This window comes from Anabas testudineus, chromosome 22 (assembly GCF_900324465.2).
Source record: "Anabas testudineus chromosome 22, fAnaTes1.2, whole genome shotgun sequence".
NCBI lineage: Eukaryota > Metazoa > Chordata > Actinopteri > Anabantiformes > Anabantidae > Anabas > Anabas testudineus.
In genome coordinates, this window is record NC_046630.1 from 15,205,293 (window position 1) to 15,229,982 (window position 24,690).

General features: G+C 41.1%; 1 protein-coding gene across 1 annotated transcript; it reads left to right on the plus strand.

Moving 5' to 3' along the window:
- Positions 1-2,852: 2,852 nt before the first annotated feature.
- Positions 2,853-23,819, plus strand: musk (muscle, skeletal, receptor tyrosine kinase). The gene is given in 18 exon segments (XM_026339078.1): positions 2,853-3,069; positions 7,248-7,374; positions 7,975-8,126; positions 8,278-8,405; positions 8,578-8,719; positions 9,185-9,309; positions 11,723-11,882; positions 12,377-12,383; positions 13,286-13,549; positions 13,693-13,886; positions 14,287-14,310; positions 14,411-14,499; positions 17,500-17,674; positions 17,919-18,105; positions 18,182-18,373; positions 19,658-19,806; positions 21,763-22,454; positions 22,457-23,819. Coding segments are annotated over 18 exon segments (2,940 nt in total). The 5' UTR covers positions 2,853-2,978; the 3' UTR covers positions 22,499-23,819.
- The last annotated feature ends 871 nt before the right edge of the window (positions 23,820-24,690 follow it).

Consider the following 24,690-nt stretch of genomic DNA (forward strand, 5'->3'; position numbering starts at 1 on the left):
AGCAGCTGGTTAATTATTGGAAGACAGGTTGAGACACCATTGAGAGGGAGGAGCTGACACCAGATATGACTAGGCTTTTGTGTGTACACCGATTTGTGTGTGTGTGACTGGAGAAGGTGAGAGAGGGAGGGAGGGTGAGTGAGAGACAGAGCAGCTCATAACTCTGTCCACAGCTACTGCTCTCCAGGCTGATTAGAAGGCACTGTAATCAAAATGAGACACATTTGGAGGACTTCAATTTGTTGATATGCATCAGAGTGTGACTAATATGAACCTGTGCACCGAAACTGTTATCAGATAATAGCATACTCACCTATAGTAGAATAAAGGCAACAGTAATCCAGGAAAGGTGCCTGAAGACAGACATCCAATAGTTACAGGCTTCAGTGTGTAACCTATACACACACACACACACACACACACCGGCCAATGTGCTGGTTGTCACGCACTACATTCTGACTCAGGTGAAGATCAAACAGTCAGTAGAGCCACACCGGGACAGGTGCTGTGGGTAATCCCACAGGCATGGCAATAAATGCTGGTGTCTTTTAAATAGAGCGCTACAGGATCAGTCCTGGACTTAGTTCACTTCATTTAATGTTTCAGCTGTATTATGCCGGTTTCCTTTTTTATGCAGCTGTTCCTCAGATTCACAGCATTTCCCATCATAAAAATGGAAAAACCCTGTCCCACTTATTTTGTCCTCTGCTGAAGAAAGAAGTCTCTTAGAAACAACAACCAAACAGTAGTCGCGTTAGAAGCTCTCTTTACGTGCAGTGATTAAACGTGTCAACATGTCATTTCATTGTGGGGTACATTAAGGTTTCTCACAGTTCTACCCTGAAGCAGATTACATTTGTTCTGGTGTGTTTAAGAAGACCAGGATCACATGTGGCAAAAGTGGAACCATAACTACACTTGGTGTGCATCTTCTACAAAGGGAAAACAGCTGTTTCATACATCTGTTACAAAACAAATCCACAAATGTCCAAAAAAGTCTCACACTACAATTTCATTGGACCGCCTTTAGCTTTGGTTATGGCACACAGCATCATTTTGATAAGCTCCTGCAATGTCACAATTATTCCTGTCCAGAGTTGCATTAATTTTGTGCCAAGATCTTGTATTGATGATGGGAGAGTCATCCATGATGGGTGCGTCACTTCACCTGCCTGATGCACCCATCACTCTGGAACAGGGTAAATCTGGACTCATCAGACCACACGACCTTCTTCGATTAGACAGTTCTTAACCCAATTTTAGTAGTTTCATCAGTCTCCTTAGATGTTTTTTTTCGTTTGATTCATGCCAATAATTTGACCCTCCTCAAACAGATTAACATCAGTTAGAGTTAAATAACTTATTGTTTCCAGCTGGAACATAATCATCCATGCACTTATTATCCAATAGGGAGCTCTTACCTCCTATTGGATATCTGATTAAATCCAGGCGGTGACAGGCAGTGTATTTTTCCAATGCTAAATGCAATTTCTTCAGGATTAGGTAATGCTATGATTCTGTCAGCAGATGGAGCCAGAGTTTCAACAATGCTGTGCTTTAGATCTCTGTCAATGTAGTAATGTAATACTGAATTTTTTAAAATATATTTTTATAATACATATGTTATATAGTATTTGTTTATGTTTTTTATATATATTTTTTTCTTTTGGTGTTGTTTTGGTATGCTACTCATTTAAGATAATTTAGTGGTGCATTCCAGCTGTTTGAAAATCGCTCTCCTACTCACCTATGCAGTTACAGCTCACCCTCTGTAACAGCATCACCCAGTGGTTAGTAGCATAATCAGTGCCCCTAAAATCATAGTCTTCAGCTGGACTGCTTTAGAGTAATACAGTGTGGTATTAATGCATAAAGTTCTACAACATGAAGCCAGAGAGAGGTGTCAAACATAAATGTAAGAACAGAGAAAAGATCTAAAACTCATTTCAAACATTTAACAAGACAAGGAAACACCACTGTCTCCATAATGTTATGAGCACAATACTGTTATTTTGTGATGGACAACACAAATTAAAATCCAAAGCAAACAAAATCTAGATGTCTTATCTAGAGGTGTTTCCCCCCTGACAACAATGAACAATAGCCTAAACAGCATATACTGTGACCGAGGGAGTACAATGGCTGACTCCATCCAAAGCAGAATGGATACGGAGAAAATGAAGTGAAATGCCATTCCTTTCCTAAAATAAAACAGGACATACAGGCTGGCAGGCAACAGGTGGGCACAAAGGCTGCTTCCTGGGCCCTCTGTGTGTGTACAAAAAATGTAAGCAAGGTATTAACAGTGAGCGGGTGCATTTGTTTGTAAAAATATGTAATGCACATTGGACTGTACGTTAAAAATAAAAAGGATATAGATGGACATACTATAATTTGAGCTACTCTGTGTTTATTTGATGAATCTATACTTGCTCTATAGGAGTGTTTGTCTCCATCTGATGGGTGGTACGACTATTCTTCGCAACATTAATGCAGCATTTGTCCTACTATATGTTGTATGTATGTATGTGTGTGTGTTATACCATACACAGCAGGGATTTCTGTGTTTTAATTTCTACATAGCTGACGTGACACTAAAAAACTGAACCTTGACTGTAGCTTGTCGTGTGGTTCAGTGAACAAACAGTGGGCTGACACTGTTGTGTATGGATAACTCGACAGCACTGGAGCCTTGGGGGCTTACAAAACCTGAGCGGCTGTGTATGAGGACAGCTAACAGCTGCCACTGTCCATCACAAAGTTGAAACACACACACACACACACACACACACACAGAGTGACTGAGGCGAGTCCATGTTGAGCAAAGAGCTCATGGCTGTCCCTGGCTAAGACACACGCAGTTGCACACAGTGGAGAAACAAACCAAGTGAACCAACGAGCACGTCTCCTCACCTGCCATGGGAATCTAACCTCCAGCTTATTATTACAGTTAGTAGCTGTATAAAGGTTTTGTCCAGATGGATCATTTCAGAGCCAGGATGAAGAGTTTGGTCTTCAAGATCCTTTTTCTGTTGGTGTTGGTCGCCTCGAGTTATGGCATACAGAGAGGTAAGTGAGGTTTTCGTATGTAGGCACTGCCTCTGTTTAATGTTTTTTAAGGCATAGTTTGCCACTATGTTTATACTCGCATGGTGTAATCATAAAAAAACATGACATCTGCACATCTCAACTTACTCTAGTGTGGAGGTGGTCGTTAAGTTTGAAGCCTTTTTAATAATGCGTGCACATGTGGGGTAACAAGGAAGAGCTCACAAACATCAACATATTACAAAGGACATATCGTGGAGAGCATCCCTGCACATAGCAACTGTATTTCACCCCCTGTAAAGACTTTTCCTAAAGAGAATGCAGCTTGTGTTTCCCCACGTGTCTAACACCAAGATCACCTGTTTTCCACCGTCCTGCAGGGAAAAGGAGAAGGCGTTCAAAGGCCCACATAGTGTAAATGTGACTAAATCTATATCCTTCCTACACCCCGGCATATCCTCTCTGCACACTGCTGTAAATGTGGCTAACCTAGCCCTACTCCTGTTCCTAATATGACAATTTCCATTTATTTAGGACACTTCCACTGCAGCTACTTTACACTACGAGTAAACATGATCAGCACCATATACTGTAACATTTACATGAAAAGAAAACTGGTGCTGAAATGAGGAAAAAATGACATAAGAGCTGGGCATGCGAGATGTGTATCCTATCAAACACTGGCACAATTTTACAGTCACATGCGCAGGGCCTGCAGAGTAGGTCGTAGACATACAATACATCTTTTATAAGTATAGATATACAGCACATGCCACACACTCAGGCTCAGGAAAACAGGTGGCTGCCTGTAGCTGGGGAGTTAGGCTGGGCTGGCATGGTGCAGGAATGGACAACCTGAGCTTTTGTAATATGTCCGTGATCACAAGACTGAAACAAATGCACTGTGTCAACCTCTCAACAAGCATATTTAGCTACATAAGTGAGGATATAATAATAATATAATCATTTATGGATCAAATGCAACTGCTGATGCTTTGTAATGGAAGTAAATGCAATGGATTTTTCATTTTGTGAAGCTAAGGCAGAGGATTAAAGTCAGTGGGAAACTTCACGGAAATCTATTCCATTGTTGCCTAATTTTTTTTTATTCAAAGCTAACAAAACTTCACCTTCTTGGTGCAGCTAGCGGAATAAACAAGGCATCATCAAAGACACTGTGTCTGACAATGACTGAATATGAACAAGGTTGGGCTCTTTATTATCCCCGACTTACTGCAATTGCTCTTGCAAATTAATATTTAGTAACAGTGGGTTGACCAGCGCTGTAAAAGTACATTATTTTGTTACTCAGCATTTATTGTCTGCTTTTTGTTGTGGGTTTAAGGCGTGGACTATTTGAGTAAAGCTGAATTATATGACACAAAGGACTCACTTTCATGTGTTCTGCTGGGCTGTGCTGGCTTCTATTAGCTGTGGTTGGTTTAATTTGAAGTGATCGTGAGCAAACACATAAAATGACAACCATCATTATTGATGTGTCCCCTAATAAAACAATATATTTTTTTTAAAGACCTCCTCGTTGAATGAAAAGCTTTCAAGTCTTAAGCTTTCAATTTTTCAGATAAATGAACCAGTGACGGGCAGCAGTTAGAAAATATTAGATTTTGGTTACTGCAGACAACATGTGGCTATTTGCAACATCTTCTGCCAAATGAGTGATGTCTTTGATAATTAGGAGTTAATAAGTTAGCTAGTTTCCTGTGAGTCAGTCTAGAAAACTAGCAGGATCTATCAAGATGACTTGCACTGCATTTAAAGGCAGCACGACAGGTTAAAATGGGGGTTTGATGCTGCTCAGCTTGTATTTTTTGACTGAATCAGCATAAACAATGGCCGACTCTTCTGCAGACATCAGATCCCCCGACATGCCACGAAAACAAAGTTGTGTTTGTTCTGTTTGACCACAACGAAAGTAAATAAAAAATAAAAACTATCTGGTCTGCATGATAGCATCAGAGAGAAGAGAGGACAACGCTGTTTACAATGTGACTCAAAGTATGGAAAAAACCTGGAGGATACACTGGATTTCAAAGCAAACACAAAAGGAACCCACGTTACAGGCTCCCTGGGGGAAAAAAAAGGGAGTTTGGAGAGGTAGACAGGGATCTATTGGACACCGCAGGAAACAAAACATGATGAAAACACGGTGAATACGTGTTTAGTGTCTTTAAAAGAGCCCATGCTATTAACAGCTGAGTCACTTGTCTGGATGAGATCTCCGTCCTGCACGTGAGCGACTGCATCGTTTCATATTTTTGGAGTGGAAAAACACTTAATACTAAAAATAAAGAAGACAATTAAAAATGTAAGGAAGTTAGTTTGGGTCAAGTAATGCTACATTACTTGAAAGTGATGGCTGTGACCACTGTAACTGCATGACCACCTCGGAAGGACTTAACAGAACTGCGTAACTATCATTGTCCATAACAAGAACACAAGGTCTTACGAGGTCAGCCGCGGCGAGGCTCTCGTTTGCTCTAAATAATGAGTCATGTGGCTAAACATGAGCCATAGCGAAACCTTCGCTCCTCAGATGTTGTCCATCTGTTCAGACATAATATTGGCAACAGGAAGATACGCAGATTCTCCAAAACAAAGCCTCCGGTTTAACGTGCAGACGCTAAACACTTTTCTTGGAAAGTTCCTGAGGGGAAGTACTGTAGGTTGTGAACCTCATCAAACACTGTCTATAAGCAATGACAGCAATAACATCAGCAAAACGTGTGGTGGAACATAATCACAACGAGATGGAAAGTTAGGGGATCAATAGAGGCACTGACAATCCTCCTCCGGGCACCAAGACTGTTTAAAAATCGAGTTGCAATACTGTAAAGCTGGTTGACTGACCAAAAGACAAATGATGCCGTCCATAGGACATGGCTAAAATAAGGGTTTTGACCTTGGCTAAAATCGTATCGTGGTGTTTAAAGCCAAGGTGTGACCCCATGTGAGGACATCAGTGATTTACAGTTTCTTTCCCTCGACTGCTCATGATTCAAATAGCAGTGGTGACCTTAAGTTGAAGATGTGGATGTGGGTACTGCAGCGTTTTTTTTTTTTACCAATTATATTATTGTGAAATCTTTCCTTCACATGAGACACAACGCGATGCTTTTTTAAAACGCCAGTCCGCCCCCTTCGCTCTCTTTTCTTTTCTCCTCCGCAGCCCCTCTTCTCTTTCTTCACTCCTGTTTTCTGCTTCTATTGGTTCACACAAAGTTTAAAGCAACCCTGATGTCTCTGATCTGAAGCCACGTGTAAACAGCTGCCGCTACTGAAATCTTCTTCCATCCATTTTTGCTTTCAGCGTGTATTTGTTTTTACGCCCCCCTCTCATCTTTCCCTATTAATAAATTCACCCAGAGTTAAAGATAATAATAATGAAATGCTTTCCTTGTTACTGTACCTTGATTCACTTGTCGGGAAATAATCCCTCTTCTCATTTTTCTTGTAACTCCTTTTCATGATTTAATCTCACATGGAATAAATACTGATCACGGCTTTACCCTGGTTTCACCTGGTTTCAATACAACAGGATAGAATAACAGGTGGTTCTACTTCAGTTTGCCCAGAGATTGTAACTACTCATTCTCCTTTTAAAAAAGACCACGTGTTGAAATGAGATAGCGGAGAACAGGGTGTGCGCTGGGGATGGAGTCTATCCATAAACACTAAATTATAATGTTGTCCTTGCTTCTACTTCTTCTTGATTAAATTAAGTGTACTATCACAAGTGTGCCTCGTAACTTCAGATAAGTTAAGATAAGTTCAACTTCACAGGCTCTCTTGCTGTTCTGCTTAATCAACTTCTTTCAGCTTGAATCCTCTGACATCTTCAACTATCTCTCTTCACTGCAAATCCTGAAATGCTTCAGATGTAAGTTTCACTAATAAGCAAACATATTCTTTCCCTCAATATCCCCCTTCATCCCTAACTTCTGCTCTCCACAAATACAAACCTCAAAACCTCTGATCTGGTCCCAGTAGTCAACAGACATGACCAGATGCGGACTGAAACGGATGACTTAGCCTAAAATAAGAACACCAAGAATGTCAAAGAACCTGACTGAAGAGAGGCAGCTGTTTATATGTTCCTGGAATAATCCATGTTATGTTATGCAAGGCATAAATGATTGCACTATGTGGACCTGGCTTAACCAGATTTGTTTGTTTTGTAGCACCTCGTATCATCACCTTGTTAGAGACACTGGATGTACTCCTGGATCACAATGCCACCTTCATCTGTGAAGTGGAGTCACGCCCATCTGCTGACATTACCTGGACCAAGAATAATCAACCAATAATGTAAGTTTACAACTAAATCCTCTTTAAGCTTCAGTATTGAAGTATTAATTAATACTTTCATGTTGGTCTTTATTATAGAGAATATTGGTCTTTCCCAAGGCAACACTACCATTAAGATAATAAAATGTTACTAACATTATGATTATGACCTATAAAAGGTGAACATTGGACAATTGCAATTAGTTACTATAAGATTAAAGTCAAGTCAAGTCAGCTGTTATTTTGGTCAGCAAGACTAAGCAATTTAAAATGTTAATATTGGTAACATTAACTACTACTTGACAAAACTAATAAAAAATTATAATAAAGAAATAAAACTAGTAGCTCACCGCTAGGCTAAAATGATATAATTTGATTAAAGCCCAGAGGCCCAATCATCATTAGCTGTTAAATATAACCAAGTTAATATTTGCAAGGAGTTTTAAATATCAAAAATTCCAAATATTTATATTCATCACATGCAGTATTTAAAATGTACTTTATTGTTGTGTATACGATATATAGAGCTCTTAATATTTCAGAACCTTAAAGAATAAATTACAGTAAAAACAAAAGTCCATTGGTCATTTTTACTAACATGCCTCCTTTTTCTTCCGCCAGGTACTACGACACTCGCTACATCACCAGGGAGCATGGACAGATGCTAATCATCCCTCATGTCCGAGAGACAGACAATGGAGAGTACTGCTGCCTGGCTAATAATGGCATTGGGGAGCCTGCCAAGAGCTGTGGGGCGCTGCAGCTTAAAATGAGTATGTCTGTTTTCTTCCAAAGTTGTAGGGCCCGAGCCCAGTCAATCTTGATCTGATGAAAGAAAGTGAACATATGTGGCACTAAAATGTTCTTCTGTTCAATGTAAAACCAAAAGGCTGAACCACTGTGTCTTGCGCGTCTCTCCATCAGAGCCACAGATCAAACGCCATCCCACTAATGTAACCCTTCTGGTGGAATCCAAGGCAGTTTTGCCCTGTGTTACCCTTGGCAACCCCAAACCAGATGTCACCTGGCTCAAAGATGATGAGCTTATCAAGGTATGTACTTCTACATAGAGAAAGACATCATACTGTACACTATTCTAGAAGGTTTTCAAGTTATAAGAAGCATTTCACCAATGTAACCAGCTAAATAACCATTTGCTGACAGTAAAGCATCTTTCTAACCAATAGAGTAGAAGTAGTAGTAGAATTTCCTTCTCCCTTCCAGGTCAGTGATCGTGTTACCATTCTCGACTATGGTGCACTAAAGATCCATAACATACAGCGAGAGGATGCGGGACAGTATCGGTGTGTAGCTAGGAATAGCTTTGGTTTGGCCTTTTCAAAGCCTGTCACCATAGAAGTACAAGGTAAGTATTTTAAAGATTTTTATACTTTTATACTTTATGCATGCACATAAAGCAGCTGTAATTCATAACACACATACAGTAACAAGAAAAAGCAACATCCCAACTAAGTATCGTGGAGGTAACATCATGATTTGGGCCTGCTTTGCTGCATCAGGGCCTGACCAGCTTGTAGTGATTGGGGAGAAGATGAATTCTCAAGTTCCCAAATTCTTCAGGATAATGTGAGAATGTCTTGGCAGAATGACTTTGTAGAAGTGAGAGTAATGCAACAGGACAATGACCCTAAACACACAACAGAATGGCTTCAGAAAAACAAAATGTGTCACATGCTTTTTCTTGCCACAATATACTGTACCACAATATAATGTAATTGTCTTGCTGTGGCACATTAATATTTCAACACTGCTGTGTGTGTGTGTGTGTGTGTGTGTGTGTGTGTGTGTGTGTGTGTGTGTGTTTGTCCAGCTCCAGCACGAATCCTGCGGGTTCCTAAGGAGAAGAGAGTGGTGTATGGCAGCCAGATTTCCCTGGAGTGTAACGCAACAGGAAATCCAATCCCCACCATAACCTGGCTGGAAAATGGGAATACTGTAAGTTTTTAGGTTCAATACCTGTTAATGGTTTAACCAACAAGAGTAGCTGCATGCGCCGAACCTGACAATTTAAAGACCCTCTACAACAGCATTTCCATCCATCCATCCAACTATTTATGTCTGTCCAGTCCATTTGGCCTTGCATGAATGACTGTGCTCTCAACAGGAATATTCTTGTCTCCTTTACAGTGTTCTCATTTGGCTCTAATGTCAGTCAGCACAGCCAAGATCAGAGAAATTTTTATCACGTAGCAGACATTGTGACACATTGTCAGCTGGAGAGCCCTACATAATGGGAAAGCTGCGACAAAAACAGACATCCAGCTTATGTCACAGTCCAGTGAAATCCTCACAAGGCTTTATTTATAAAGTCATCCCATCGCATAGTGCTGATGGATAGATAGGCTGCACTCATGCTGTACATCTTCAGCAGCGAGCTTCCTGTTTGCTGATGACTCTTCATTAATAATATTCTAGTACAGCACAGAGATGCTGTGCATGTAGCTGTGCATCGGCAATGCAATTAAAACCATGAGTCCAAAGCGAATGTCTTAGTAATCATGTACATAACAAGGTCAAATAGAAAAACATTACACTTGGAGCACTCATGCAGTGCAATGCTCCCTCTCACACACACATTGGCTGTGGGATCAGTGATATAAACAGCCAAGGAATTCTCATTATGGTGACAGGGGATTGAAGAGATTGCCTTCCATTTAGCCAATAACACGCAGTGTTATCAGCTTTAATTGTTTTGCTCTGATGCTATTATCAAAGGAGAAGCGTGTATCATCAGGGTTCTTCCAACAGCCCGGCGACACTACGCAAGACAGCTCTACTGTGATTTATTCTGTAGCTGTTACAGATTCACAGAGGGCTGTTGTGTATTGACAACATAAACAATAGGAGCTCTAAAGGTACCGACTGATGAATGCTATAAACAAGCAGCATAATTAAAACAGATTTAGTGACTGCCAAACATCCAGATGACTAATAATCGGAACATTATGATCTAACAAGCGAGTGAATCACTGGGATGGTTTGGTTTTAATCACCATTGCCGGCTTAATGACACGCAGTGCTGCAGTTTGGGACAGCAGGACAAGACATTATTCATGACACATGCCATGGAACAAGCCTTGTGTACTTGAATAGCTCACCACTCTATATTAAAGAGGGCAGCGTGCAAGCTGAGCTGAGTCAGTTAGTTTTTAGAGTGTAAAATGCCCACCACACCGGTGGTGTAACACCACAGTTTAAAAATGTAGGGCAAATGTGAATTCAAGCACACAGGTTCTGTTATATTAGGACTAATATGTCCTACTCCAACAGACAATGTACAATATGTCTGTGGTTTTTAAGTGGCCATCACGCTCTGGTGCATCACTGCACCAGAGCGTGCTGGCTTCCTCTGTGGTCTCCGTGCCTTTGCAGCATGTGGTTGATGCGCCATGCCTGTCATGTTCACTAGCCTGTCTTTCACCACTTGTGGCTGTCACGGGCACCTTCTCAACACCCTCACCCTCTCCCTGTTGTAGAGCTAAGGATGTTAACGCTGTGCTTCTCAGTTTTTAAATAGGAGGATTATTAGCAAGTGTCTCACTATTGAGTGGACTGCTGACATTATGTAGAGTGCAGTAGTTTTAAAAACAGCACCTTGTCATTTGTCATGTACTTGCACCTCCTCATCACTCAGTTTGTGTATTGGTCATATTTTTCCCCCGCCACTTCTGTAACCCTACAGTGAGGTTTTGTTCTTAAGATTTACATATTTAAGAATGCAGACAGAAACAATGTGTGCCTCTTTGGTATTTAACAGTCTTGGATGCTAGGTACAATGTGATTATAGGCCCATAATGCTTGTAAATTCTATGTATGTTAGTGTGTGCTGATTAAAATGACTGTGGGAGCTGCTTTCCTGGCAGCTCGTTGAGGTCATTAATTTTAACAGGGCTGGATAGCACTCCTCCTAAAAACAGACACAACGTCAAATATAGACATGCTGCATCTCAACACCTCGACCCACTTACTCACACACACATTTCAGACTCTGACATATATCAATAAAATGTAGGTATGTGTAAACACAGAAGCTACCAACGACAAACCCATTTTATCTATCTACATCTGCATTGTGTGAATACCAGGGCGTATTTAACTCTTAAATGATCACGAGTGGATACTGCGAATGCCAGCCACATTATTGGAGCATGCATTTTATCAAGTCAACACCCAGACTATAATATTACTATTTTAAATTAGCATTATTAACAATTTAACAGCATTTTTTGCCAATGAGCAATGATTTTTAGCTGCTTGTGGTGTTCCTGTACATTAATTAAAGCAGTTTTAAGTGTAATTTTTCCTTTCGTACAATGACATGCTGTATCGCTGCCGATTCTTTTTCCAGATTTCGGGTGCGTCGGTCGAAGAGACGTTGGTGGGAGAGGTAATTCTGTCCATTCTTAAAGTGACGGTGAATAAACCAGCTCTGTACACATGTCTGGCCTCCAACAGACACAGTGCTGGAGCCAACACAGTCAAGGCAACTGCTAGGGTCACTGTTGAAGGTAAAGACATCCTTCTATTGTATTTCTATTTTTCTATAGGATTAAAAAAAAAAACACTGAATGCCACTTCTAGTACAAACGCTACTTGTAGCTATTGTGTCTGTGCATGGGTTGTGGTTACTGCTTGTCTTGTGTTATGTTAGCTGCCAGTTGTATTAGTGTTGTGGCTTCAGCTGTTTGTCGTCTCCCCCATTTGTCTGATACTCCCCAGCCATACCCACCCACCCACCCCATGACCACAGTCACCTAGAAAAACACACACATATCCCTCCCGCCCTGGCCACACACACTGTCCCTCCACCTGATTGCCCCTTATTCTCCTCACAGCCAGTTATGCACTGGTGAGGGGGACACCATGGTTGGTTTTTTGTTTCAACTGGGACAGAGTTTTATCTGTCTGCTGCTCCTCATCTCTCTGTCTTCCCTTTTCTTCCCTCTCCTCCTACTTCTACTCATACAACCAACATCTTCTGGATATTGCCACTTCCCCGTAGAGTGGAGGTAAGAGTGGTTTATGTTTTACAGCTTCTTACTGTGTTTGTCACCCATATGGTGTGAATTGAATTTGAACTTTGCTGAACCAGCACAGCCGCTGTTACCACATATGGTCTATATGAATGAAAAAAGTGAGACTCATGGAGAGGGGTAAAAAAGACAACATAGAAAGAAAGAAAAGTGCTGCACACATGTAGAAATGCAGAAAAAAAAAACTTTAGATTGGAGGTCAAAGACAAAAAGGACGAGCTTAATGGTTAGATTTGTCAACCAATGACCACATATGGGCCATATATGTATTGCATTTAACAAGAGTCCATCAGTGTTAAAGCGAGAACAGAAAGAGAAGGAATCTATGATAGCATGGCTGACAGATTTAAGAGTCAACCTTAAGTTTGACGATTCAACTTTAACTCTGCTGAAACACCAACCTCCCCAAGAGGCAACATCTGGGCTTTGTAATAGCTGCAGTGTAGTGACAGGCAGAGAGCAAACTGGAGGGACTGCTGTCAGACAGGCAGGCAGGCCATGGATGTGAAATATACCTAGAGACGTGAGGATCATTTCCATGTTGGATGACTAAAACACAGACACATGACCTGAAAAAGAAGATGGCAGACAGATTGGGTATTAAACAGGCAGGAACACAGGGAGTTCGTGGCACAGGTTTACTGTATGTACAGTATGATTGATTGACCTGTTCAATTAAGAGGCAGCATGAAAATCCTACAGACAGGATGTCATTTCAAATAATAATAATGAATGTAAATGATATTAAGAGGGATAATAGTTGATTGACCACCAATGAGTATTTCTTTAATGCACATACCTCCACCAAAGTTCACTAACTCTCAGCCAAAGCAATAAAAGCCTAATACATACAGTATGTGTGTGTCTCCACTGCTCAGACTCTACAAGGGCGTCGCAGGCTATTGCAGTGCCTATCGTGGAGATGTTTGCCGCTCAATACTGCGAGACGATTCGCTGGTCTTCTTTAACTCATCGTTCTCGAACCCCGAGGACATGCAGGAGTACCTGGTCCAGAGCTGGTGGGAGGAGCTCGAAGGACTCAGTATGCTGTGCAGCCCAGCAGTTCGCTCACTGCTCTGCCACTCCTCCTTCCCCGACTGCAACCCATCCGGTTTAGGACCAGCACCCAAACCTGTGTGCAGGTAAAACCTCTTTGTTGTCACTTGTTCAGTCTGTTTTTGACAGTTTATGAAGATGCTGGAGAGTAATTAACAAAGTGAGGAATTGCAGAATGACTGAATGCAAAAATGAAGGAAGATGATCAATTTGTTTCCATTCATGACAGAGAACACTGCCTGGCAGTGAAGGAGCTGTACTGTCATAAAGAGTGGCTGGTACTAGAGGGCAGCACTTCTATCCAGCCTGGCTTCTTGAGCTCTGTAACAGGATCCCACGCTCCCAGTTCACTGCTGCCCAACTGCCAGGTCTTACCAAGTCTTGGCACAGACCCCGATGCTTGTACACATGTCCCTTTTGTAGGTAAGAAATCTCTTACTCAGACACTTTGGTTCTGTCCTGCAAAATCAGTTGAGCACTGCAATCAAAACACGTTAGCAGACCTTTTTAGGCACACAAGTGAACGTTGCTTGGGCCAAATAAAGCCTGGCCTGCTACACTGCAGGTCACTGAAACTGATGAGGTCATTAAGATGAACTATCTAGACAAAGCCAAGATATACAATTGTAGGTGTATGTATGTGTGTGTCTGTGGTATCAAGTAACAAGAATATGAATGTGTTCTGTTTGCTCTGTAACCTTATCCTGACTGTACTGAATGGATCTTTGGTTCTGCACTGATTCCTCCAGGAAACATTTTTGATCAGATTATTTAATGGCTATACTTCCTCTTAATATGTACATTTTTCTTTTCTACTTTTCAGACATCAACAAAGATCAAGTTACAAGTAAGCCACACAAGCATTTTAGTGGCTCAAAAATGCATTTCCGCCATCATCAGTGTGAGAAAATGTCAATCTTCTAACTCTAACTGTTTTGTATCAACAGCCACATGTTACAGTGACAAAGGGCGTTTCTACCAAGGGGGTGTGAACGCGACGAGGTCTGGGATCCCGTGTCAGCCGTGGAGCCAACAGGTATCATGGTGTCCATGCATGTTCCCAAAGCCACGGTGTCACATCAATACGCAACGTGTAGAACTCACAAACTTTTACTACAAGTGAAATATAGAATGCAACATCGTGTGAAAAAGGGGTTGGAGGACAAACTCGGAGCTTGCAATTTTTACTAATTGCAATGTACACATGTCAGTATAATGTAATTCAATTGTGCTTCTTGTGTAGCCTGCTTAAAATTACTCTATCATTGCGTTGAGTCTACAGTAGCTAATTACAGTAATTAACCTGCTACTTACAATCACCCCATGACAAAGATGGATGTACTAAAGATGGAAAAGGTTCAAGGAGTATCATGGGAATTGTTGAACAGTTGTTGATGCTTTCTAGAAGTTGAGAGTAAGGCCACCAACACGACTGCTTCCTGCATTTATGTTCCCAAATATCAGAGATCCCAGATTCAAAGCAGCAAATGATTGATGTGTGACTGATGTTTCTTGGGTAGATTTATATGAAACATTCCTGCCATTTACTCAGAAAGAGAAAGAACACACAAAAAGTGCATACACAAGCTCACACTGACACAAGCAGGTTCCCACAAACACGCGCATGCACTCCTTGTGGCCTAAAAGCCCCTTTATGTTTTTATGGCTTTGCTGAGTGAGAGGATCTGTTGGGGTGAACCCGTTACAACTCTCCTGTGCTTTGTGTGTGTGTGTGTGTGTGTGTGTGTGTGTGTGCAACTGTGTGCCAGGTCAGCAGGGAGGGAGGGGCTCAACATGTCATATCCTGTCTCTGGAAGCAATTAGCTTTCACACGCATATGCTGCACAGACTCCATTACCAGCACACAAACACACACTTGAATGTTTTACACTTGCTCAGACACACTTGCGTATATACAGTATACTAGATGTGAAACTGAGAAATTTACTGAAGAGAAATCTCTATCTTCTTCCTCTTTCTCTCCTCACACATTGCTGTCATACATTTTTAGTTCACAAATAATTTTTTTTTTTTTTTTTCATTCTGACACGTCCTTCACACACCCAAAACCAGATGAAAAATATGAGCACTGTCTATCATAGTCTGTAACATGCAAAAATGCTCACTCTTTCACACATATAAACAGACTGGTTTGATTTCCCACACAAACGTATACTCAGCATATTGACCATCTGTGCCTCTTTCAACAAACATCATCTTTAATCTGAAAAGACATGATGTGATTTACTGTCTTCGTCTACTGGTTGACATTGGCTGGAGATGCATGTGTGTGTGGGTGGGTGGTGCAATATCTGAGTGTGGGTGTGTGTGAGAGAATTCTGTAAGAACTACAGTACAGGCACATTTACTTTAACTTTGCAGACACCAGCTTGATTTAAATTTTAGTACATTTGAATTCAAGAAAACCAACTGGATGATGAAAGAATACAGGTGCACTCGAAAAGATTCATCCCCCCTCTGCAAATGAAGTTCAGTTGATTGCAATGAACAGATGAAACAACGATACTTTAAATAGCTCAACACAAATGTATCAAGTGTTTCCTTCAAATTCAACAACAAATGCAACTTTTACCCACTCTCAAAGGATTCTAAAGATATTTAGCCTGCTCCTTATTGGCAACGGCCGATAATATTTACAGATTTGCATGCTACAACCACTTTCTTCAGATTCCACTAAAGGTTGTATATGGGGTTCAAGTCAGGTGACAATGGCGCCAAGCCTTGGTGGACATATGCTTGAGAGCACAATCGGAACAGAATCGCCAAAAATTGCTTTGGCTTAATGATAATATTCAGCATACTGGAGCTGTTGTCATCAGTAGTGGTGTGCATTTTGAAGTTCCTCTCTGTTTAGTACGCACCTTACTGTGCAAACTGAACTCTCAGTGCCACTGTTTCTTTAACTTTAAACCTTGTAAATTATGCTTCTGGCTGTGTCTTTATGAACATTCAGTACAAAGCTGATTTTTGTATAGTTTTCACCTGGTGATATTGATCAAGCTTTTTAAAAAGTTGCATCAGATGTGCGTGAGAGACCTGTTTTGCAAATGTAGAATAATTCCTAGTATAACTGTGCTGCAGAAATTTATGTCTAGCTATTAAAACTATTAATGTCATCTAGCTGTATTAAATGCTGCAGAATTTTGTGTCGTCAGAACCAAGAAAAACGTGCAATATTTAATCACTTCAAGATGTAAGCATTTGCTTATTTTACAGATGACAAAATCTTGCACCATCTGGACAACACTATCACTATTGGCATGTGATAGCTGAGCAAATCTTTACTAATCTATGATTGTGTATCATTTTTTGTATGTGAGTCTCCATCTGAAAAATGTTTTCCATTAGTTTTCCCTGATGACTTCATGGTATTAAAAATATGCCCCAAGTGTGCGAAACAAGTTTATGTGTTAAGTATAAACTAAGCATAAATGTGATCTATGACACACTGAATCACTACAGAATGAGCATTTAATTTAATTTAACCATTCTCACCAGACAAATTTACAGTATTAGTCATTTTTAAGCCACTAAAACATGTTTTTTTACGTCAACCGGCATTTTGTGCTTCTTGGAATAATAACACAAAGGCAGATGTATGGCCTTACCTTGTTATAGTGCTGCAAAATGTCTTGTGCCTTAAAATGTGTTGCTTTGACATTCCTGGCAACAGTGGGAAATCAACACTGTGAGCAGTCTGCTTGACACATTCAGCTGCAGCAGCAGACGTGCAAACCCAGTCTTTTCAGCTTATAGCTTTGTGACTCTGGGGATAGGTCGGACCATTGCCATTTTGATGACTGATGCACACGACACATGAAGACACCAGGTGTTCTGTGTTTGAATTGGCACTCTAAAACAGCTGCACAAGCCATTACTATAGAACTTTATTCTTTAGTTTGGGCAGCTAAGGTCCCCAGCCCGAGTCAAACCTAGCTGTGTTGTGGTTATGTGGTATGCACAATAACCACTTGGCAGTGCACTCTTCATCTTACCATCATGCATTGTCTTGCAGGTTCCTCACCAGCACCGTCTGTCTGTGGATGTCATTCCCGAGTTAAAGAACTCAGAAAACCATTGCAGGAACCCAGGAGGAATCAGCGACAAGCCCTGGTGTTTCACCTCTAATCCAAACATACGATGGGAGTACTGCTCTGTCCCACAGTGTGGGGAGGCTAAAACAATACCAGGTTCTGCCTTCTGCTCTCTTTTGTACCTTCAGACTCAAATTTACACTGCCTACCTAACATACATACACATTATAATAAATACACTACCTTTCAAAAGTTGAGGGTCACTCAGCCTGATGACTTTTCTGGATTGATCAAATCATTGTAGTATTTTTTTACTTAAAATCAAGATCACCTTTCTAGATTATCGTTTATAGAAGCCTGTAGCATACTGACTTTGACTTTATCTCTGTGCGTTTGTCAGTGATAGGGCCAGAATCATCTGGCCCTCGTCAAATTCCTCGCGTCCCTCCCATGACCACAGTATCATCTCCAGCTTACTCCATGTCAGTCATTGTTATAGTCCTGACTGCACTTGCAGTTGGAGTCTTCCTCTCCATTATCATCCTCGCCTGTCGCAGGAGGAGGAGGCAGTGGAGAAACCGGAAAAGGTACGTAAATAAAAGACAAGATGCAGCGGTCCTTATCTACCTTTGCATACCTCACTCCCTGGGTTTCTGTGCACAGGGTGATGGAGACCCCAACACTGAGTGCTCTTCCATCAGAGCTCCTGCTGGATCGACTGCACCCCAACCCCATGTACCAGCGTGTTCCCCTGCTGCTGAACTCAAAGCTGCTGGCCCTCGAGTATCCACGGAATAACATCCAATACGTTAGAGATATTGGAGAGGGAGCCTTTGGACGGGTTTTCCAAGCTAGGTGAGAGGGGGAGGTGGATGAAAAATTCAATATAGATGTTGACCGCAAATAACTCTATTAGATAAATGCATGGGGTTAGAAAAAAGGAGAGAACAAAAGAATGAAAAAGATTCCACCCCATATTTAGTAATGCTGTCAATGTATAATTCATTGCCAGGGGCCAACATGTTAATGTGGGTAGTTCTCAGGCAGAGGAAGAGATAGAAGGGTGAGAGAGGCTAAACGAGGTCATTGGGCATTTCAGAGCACTGCTGCGTCATTCACAAAGTCACAAGGGAAGCTGGTACAGATGTCACATACACTGCACACTGACCCTGTTCACAGCAAGACACAAATGTCTCGAGCGAATACCAGACCTGGCTCATAGAGAGGATGTATTCCTAAAACGTTAGGTCCTATTCTCTTCTACCCTAAATCTTTATTTTGGTCTTAGAAGGTGACTGTAAAAATGTGGAGCCCAAGAATTAAAGTGGTACAGAACATACTGCACAGCACTAAAATAGCACGTGCTGTGTTAACAGTTGCACGTGTAGTGTGTAGCTCACCAGGTCTTAAAGATGTACTCCTGGTCAGTTGGTAAGCCCTCAGTGAAAACTGGAATGCTGCAGTACATGGACGACCCTGGGAACATAATACAGGCACACACAAGAGCCCAAGAACACACACATGCACTAATCTGCTTGCGTCATCAGACCCACACAGCCTGTGCAAATAAAGACTTTCCTGGACACACTCAAGAGCACAGAGAAACGGCAGCGTAAACAAAAATCACTTAGCCGCATGCGGACACAATATATGTTGAGGCATTGATTTAATTGTTCCTTAGTATATACAGCATGTGTAACCTTGCTGTCACAATTTAACCTTAAGGCTAAAGCTAGGAGGTCTAAAATGTCCTATTTTTTTAATCACAAACTCAATAACACAGTATAAAACTCCTGTTGATCATAACAAAGATAAAAGTGAAAGAGCACAATCACACACACACACACACACACACACACACACACACACACACACACACACACACACACACACACACAAGAAGCCCAGCTGTCAGGGAAGATGATATTTACTGCTTTGGTCTATTTAGGTTGTCATGCATGTACTATATACAGTACATTATGTCTGTGTTTGTGTGTGTGTGTGTGTATGTTTTTGCCAGGTGACATGTTCAGTACAAAACAGTAATTGTGCACTAACTGTGCACGTTCTGTTGGCAAAAACAAAAGCTACATTTGTTCTTGAAGATTTATGTGTATGCGTACATCTTGTTTGTTGCAGAGCGCCAGGTCTGCTGCCGATGGAGTCTTTCACGATGGTGGCTGTGAAGATGCTCAAGGAGGAAGCCTCAGCCGACATGCAGAATGACTTTCAGAGAGAGGCAGCACTCATGGCTGAGTTTGACCATCCAAACATCGTGCGACTCCTCGGTTGGTGTATTTTTATGTATGTTTTGTGTTGCTGAGACCGAGCGCGTGCCAAAAACTAGATTTCCCAAACAGGCTGCAAAGTCACAGCTGGACTTTACATTGTCCAACTGCTGGATGAGTGTGTTTGCGTGAGGGAGAAGGAAAAGTGCAAAAACAGAATCACACGGGAATAGAGAAAGACTATATGAGCTACTTAGAGAAGGCAAAAAAAAAAAAAAGAAAGAAAGAGAAAGGCTATTTTCTCGACTGTTAAAGAATATCTTCATCTGATATAATAGAAACATATTTAATGTTGTTGTGGTAAGTAGACTGTGGTGAAGTTTGGGTAGCTAAAGCCTTTAGCTGGTAGATTTGAACAATTTAACGCCATCATACAGCTTTTACCTTGCACCTCACTGCAGTATTTGCATTTTCAGAAATTTGAACGACAATAGTCATAAGTAGAAGAGGTGATTTACATAAAACAATGTACATAAATGTTAGCATTAGATTGAACAAAGGTGAAAATAAAGGGGTTATTTTCCCCACATTTATCTCACTTGGTGATAAACTATTGAGTCACACTACAGTGTATCTCCACTAATACAAGTCATCTAATCTAATTCAAACAACTAGCGTGCAAATACACTGTACTTCCAGGAAGACTTTTAGAGATACAGTACACTCTATTTGGCTCTGTCGGTGAGTAAACACAGCCACTGGTCATCGGCTGTGCTGGAAGAGGTTTGTTTGCTTCGCTCTATTTGTGGCTCCAGTAGTTGTGAAATATTTTTACATCAACACTTCAGAAAAAAAAAAGGTGCATCGAACTCATGTCTGTTCAGTTCAGAGTGATATTAGTTTTCGAGGACTCATCCAAAGAGTGACACACTGGTGCCAAAGTATGCGGTACAAATGAAACCAGAGCCATATAGATTATTTCCTTAACCTTCTAATTACCCTATGGACTAATAATACACCGCAAATCTTGCGCACAAATATTCGTGTCAAAATTAGAGATGCCATGTGTCTACGTGTCACTTTGTTGCATGTGCTGAGTTCTGTATATTTAGGGATGGAGTGGAATACGCACACACAGGTCCACGTTGTTGTTGTTGCAGTTCTTACACTGACTTTGTGTAGTTGGAATGACTGGGCTACTGGTGCAAGACACGTTTCACACACAGACAGAAGCAGCGAAGTTCGCTAGATCGAAATGATGATTGTGGCCAATGTGACTAATCAAAGAAAATGCACTAGTCATGCAGTAATGTCACAACTGCCTGTAGAAAGAGAAACTGAAACTACTGTGTAACACCACGAGAGTTTTTTTTTTTTTTTTTTTTTTGGCAAACCTAGCGATTTGATTTAGTTTACTCTCACATGTAAATGGCATATCCACAAATCATGCAGCGCTAACGGTGTGTGCTCTAATTCCTTCAAGCACTGCTCAGGAATGCACAAATAAACAAGCAGACAACCAGTCATTTATAGGTAGAAAGTAAATAAGCCTGGCATTAGGGCATTTGCAGTGGTAGGAAATGTATTAATGGTTGGATATTAGTTTTTAAAAATGGATGTATTTTATTGTGTTTGCTTTCCACATGGAGAATCTATACATGTTGAGAGGCTGTGGAAGCCCTCACTTGCAAATGCACACACATTTCAGGTATACTGTTTACATCAGAGGGCTGCTAATGTAAAACATCTCACATGGTTTTGTCTGTGTTTACGTCTAGGCTGAATATTTACTTACTTTTGTACGGTGAGCCTATGTGTTACACTGCCCAAGAAAAAAATACACTTGATACAGCTTGCTTTAGTGATGTCACCAACATCTGTGTAAGAGGGTGTGTGTTTGTGTTTCTTCTTGCAAACATCTGCAGTGGGAAAATGCGCAACTTATGTAATCAGCGGGATATCGTGTGGATGTCAGAGATTATGAACTGAACTGGACCGTGTGCTTGGTTTCCACAGGTGTGTGTGCAGTGGGTAAACCGATGTGTCTGATGTTTGAGTACATGGCCCACGGTGACCTCAACGAGTTCCTGCGTCGTCGGTCTCCAACACAATCGGTGCGCACCCTAAGCCGCGCCAGCCTATCAGGTCGCAGCTTTTCCTCTGAGCTGGAGGCGGGACTTCTCTCCTGTGCTGAGCAGCTGTCCGTCTCCAAGCAGATCGCTGCAGGGATGGCCTACCTGTCCGAGCGCAAGTTTGTCCACCGTGACCTTGCGACCCGGAACTGCTTGGTAGGGGAGGAGATGGTGGTGAAGATCGCAGATTTTGGCCTCTCCAGGAACATCTACTCAGCTGATTACTACAAAGCCAATGAGAATGATGCCATCCCCATTCGCTGGATGCCCCCAGAGTCTATTTTCTACAACCGCTACACAACGGAATCAGACGTGTGGGCATATGGGGTGGTGTTATGGGAGATTTTCGCCCATGGGATGCAGCCGTATTATGGTATGGGTCATGAGGAGGTTATTTACTACGTCAGGGATGGTCACATCCTTTCCTGTCCTGAGAACTGTCCTCTGGAGCTGTACAATCTCATGCGGCTTTGTTGGAGCACTCACCCGTCAGACAGGCCCAGCTTTAGTAGTATACACCGGATACTGGAGCGCATGCATCAAAACACGCTGAGCGTAAACTCTGACACTGAAGCTGCCTGCTAACTGCTAACCTGGGAACCTTTCACACAAACGTGTAAAGAAACAAGTTACGCAGTGATTGGATGTCTGAAAATACACAGTCATTCTACTTTGCCTTTTCTTTTTTCTATAGGTGACCCAAACTGGTAATCTTTGTGTCAGATTGCTGTCATTTGTATACTGCTTACTCAATACCACCATTTCCCAGCACATATCCATCAGGTCTGCTCTATCCGTGGTCACAGACCCTCAAATCATGAGGACTTTTAAAAAAAAAAACAGACACATTGTTATTCATCCCTTGCATGTAGACGTGTTCTCCTTTCACTTTGAGCTGTCCTCCTACTATGACTAACTGCGGTTAGTCATAGTAGGAATCACATTTAGTCACCTCTACGTAATTCCACAGTGGCACACAGTCACTTTAAATCTTTGCTGTTGCTTGTTTTTATGATTTGCTATTCCAATTTTTGTTCGGGCATTCTTGTTTTATTTCTGTTTCTTTTTTCATGAAGGTGTCATTTTTGGCATTTCTGTTGTTAATCAAACTTTTTTTTTTACACTTATATCATAAATCATCAGCACCCATATGTATCTACCTGGATTAAGCCTCAAAATGGACTCATGGTTGGATGTGGAAAAAAAGTCATTCATTCTGTAAGACTACAATTTTTTATGAGACTCTCAAAGATTGCAACTCTCCCATCACAGATCAAACTCTGGTCTGTGTTCAACTGTGTTAAATTAACTTAGGGTCATTTAATTATTGCACAACGTCAATACAGCGTCAACATCATCAATCGTCTTGTCATCCTCTCATGTAGATTACGCAAAGCAGTTTTTGTTTTCTTTTGTCTGCTTAATATTAAATGTTATTTGAAACAGAACTGGGGATGCCTCTCAGATCAATGACATGTTTTATTTCCTTTTAAACGTTGTGTGACGTTACACTTTTTATGTAACATTACCTAAAATGGTACATACATTCATTGATTCAGTTGTTTCACTCTAAGTATCATATGTGTATGAGTGCTTGCAGATAACCATAAGAATGATAATAAATAATAAACAACAACAACAACATATTTCTTTCAAATCTGGTCATTAGTGAAAGTAGTTTGTGGACTAAAGGTGTGCATGTGTCCCCTATGCTGACAATAGAGGTATCATCTGTGTAAACATAGAAGTGTGATACTAAACCTTTCCTATTTTACCTTGATCATGAGACTGATCATTGATTTTAATTTGTAATTGTTGGTAGGACTTTACCTTGACTTATGTTATGTGTTTATGATACCTACATTTCTTATTTTCTGACCCTGACTAGTTTTCTCTTTTCAATACTTTATTTGTCCTGTTTGTGCCGTAACAGGTCCCCACTCCAACCCCAACCAAGAAAAAAGTAAATAAATAACAGTAATAAAAAATGTACTTTCAGTATGTGGATGCTGCAGTGTCATTAGTGACCACAAGAGGGATCAGAGGGGTCAGCTCCATCAGATCATGAAGCTTATCGCATACATGAGTCATTTCTTCTGTGGATTTCTTACCAAGAACACTGTTTCCTGTAATGTGTCCTTTCCTTTTAGGTGGGGTTGTATGTGTTTGCTTTCCAGCACATATGTGAGTTGCATGGAGGATGTCTACTGTGCGTAATGTGTGTGTCCGTCTGTGTGTGTGTGTGTATTTTTGGGGATGCACAATGTAAACTGTTTATAATAGTCAGCATGCAGTTTGGCCTCGGGCTGCTCAACCCTCTTCTCCTTGATCTAAACTGTGGATCAGACTGGCTCACTCCATGTGTTCTTCCCTCTCTTCACTTTTCACCTCCTACTCATTTATCTGTCATCATCCTATTTACTCTTGTTTCATCTCTTTAGTTCCACTTCCTATGATTCCCTTGTTTTATGTTTTTCCTCATTGTCTGTGTTGCACACATGTTGAAACGGGTTTTGGCAATTTCAGTTTTTTCTAAAGCAGGGTCACAAACACTGATATCAGTACTACTGTAAAACTTTACTTTCATTAACAACCTTCATCAGTACAGCGTCATGCACATGTGAGGTAAAACAAAAGACAGCGTTGCTGATTTATGCAGCACACGTGAAAACGTAACAAAAATGATTTACTCCCTTTAGAAGCTGCTGCTAGTGGGTATTTATTAAAACCTAGCATTGCTTCAGTTTTCTATCCTTGTCCATGCTGTCCTACAAATTCCTGTGTGTCTTTTTCTCCTTATTGTTTCTTGCTC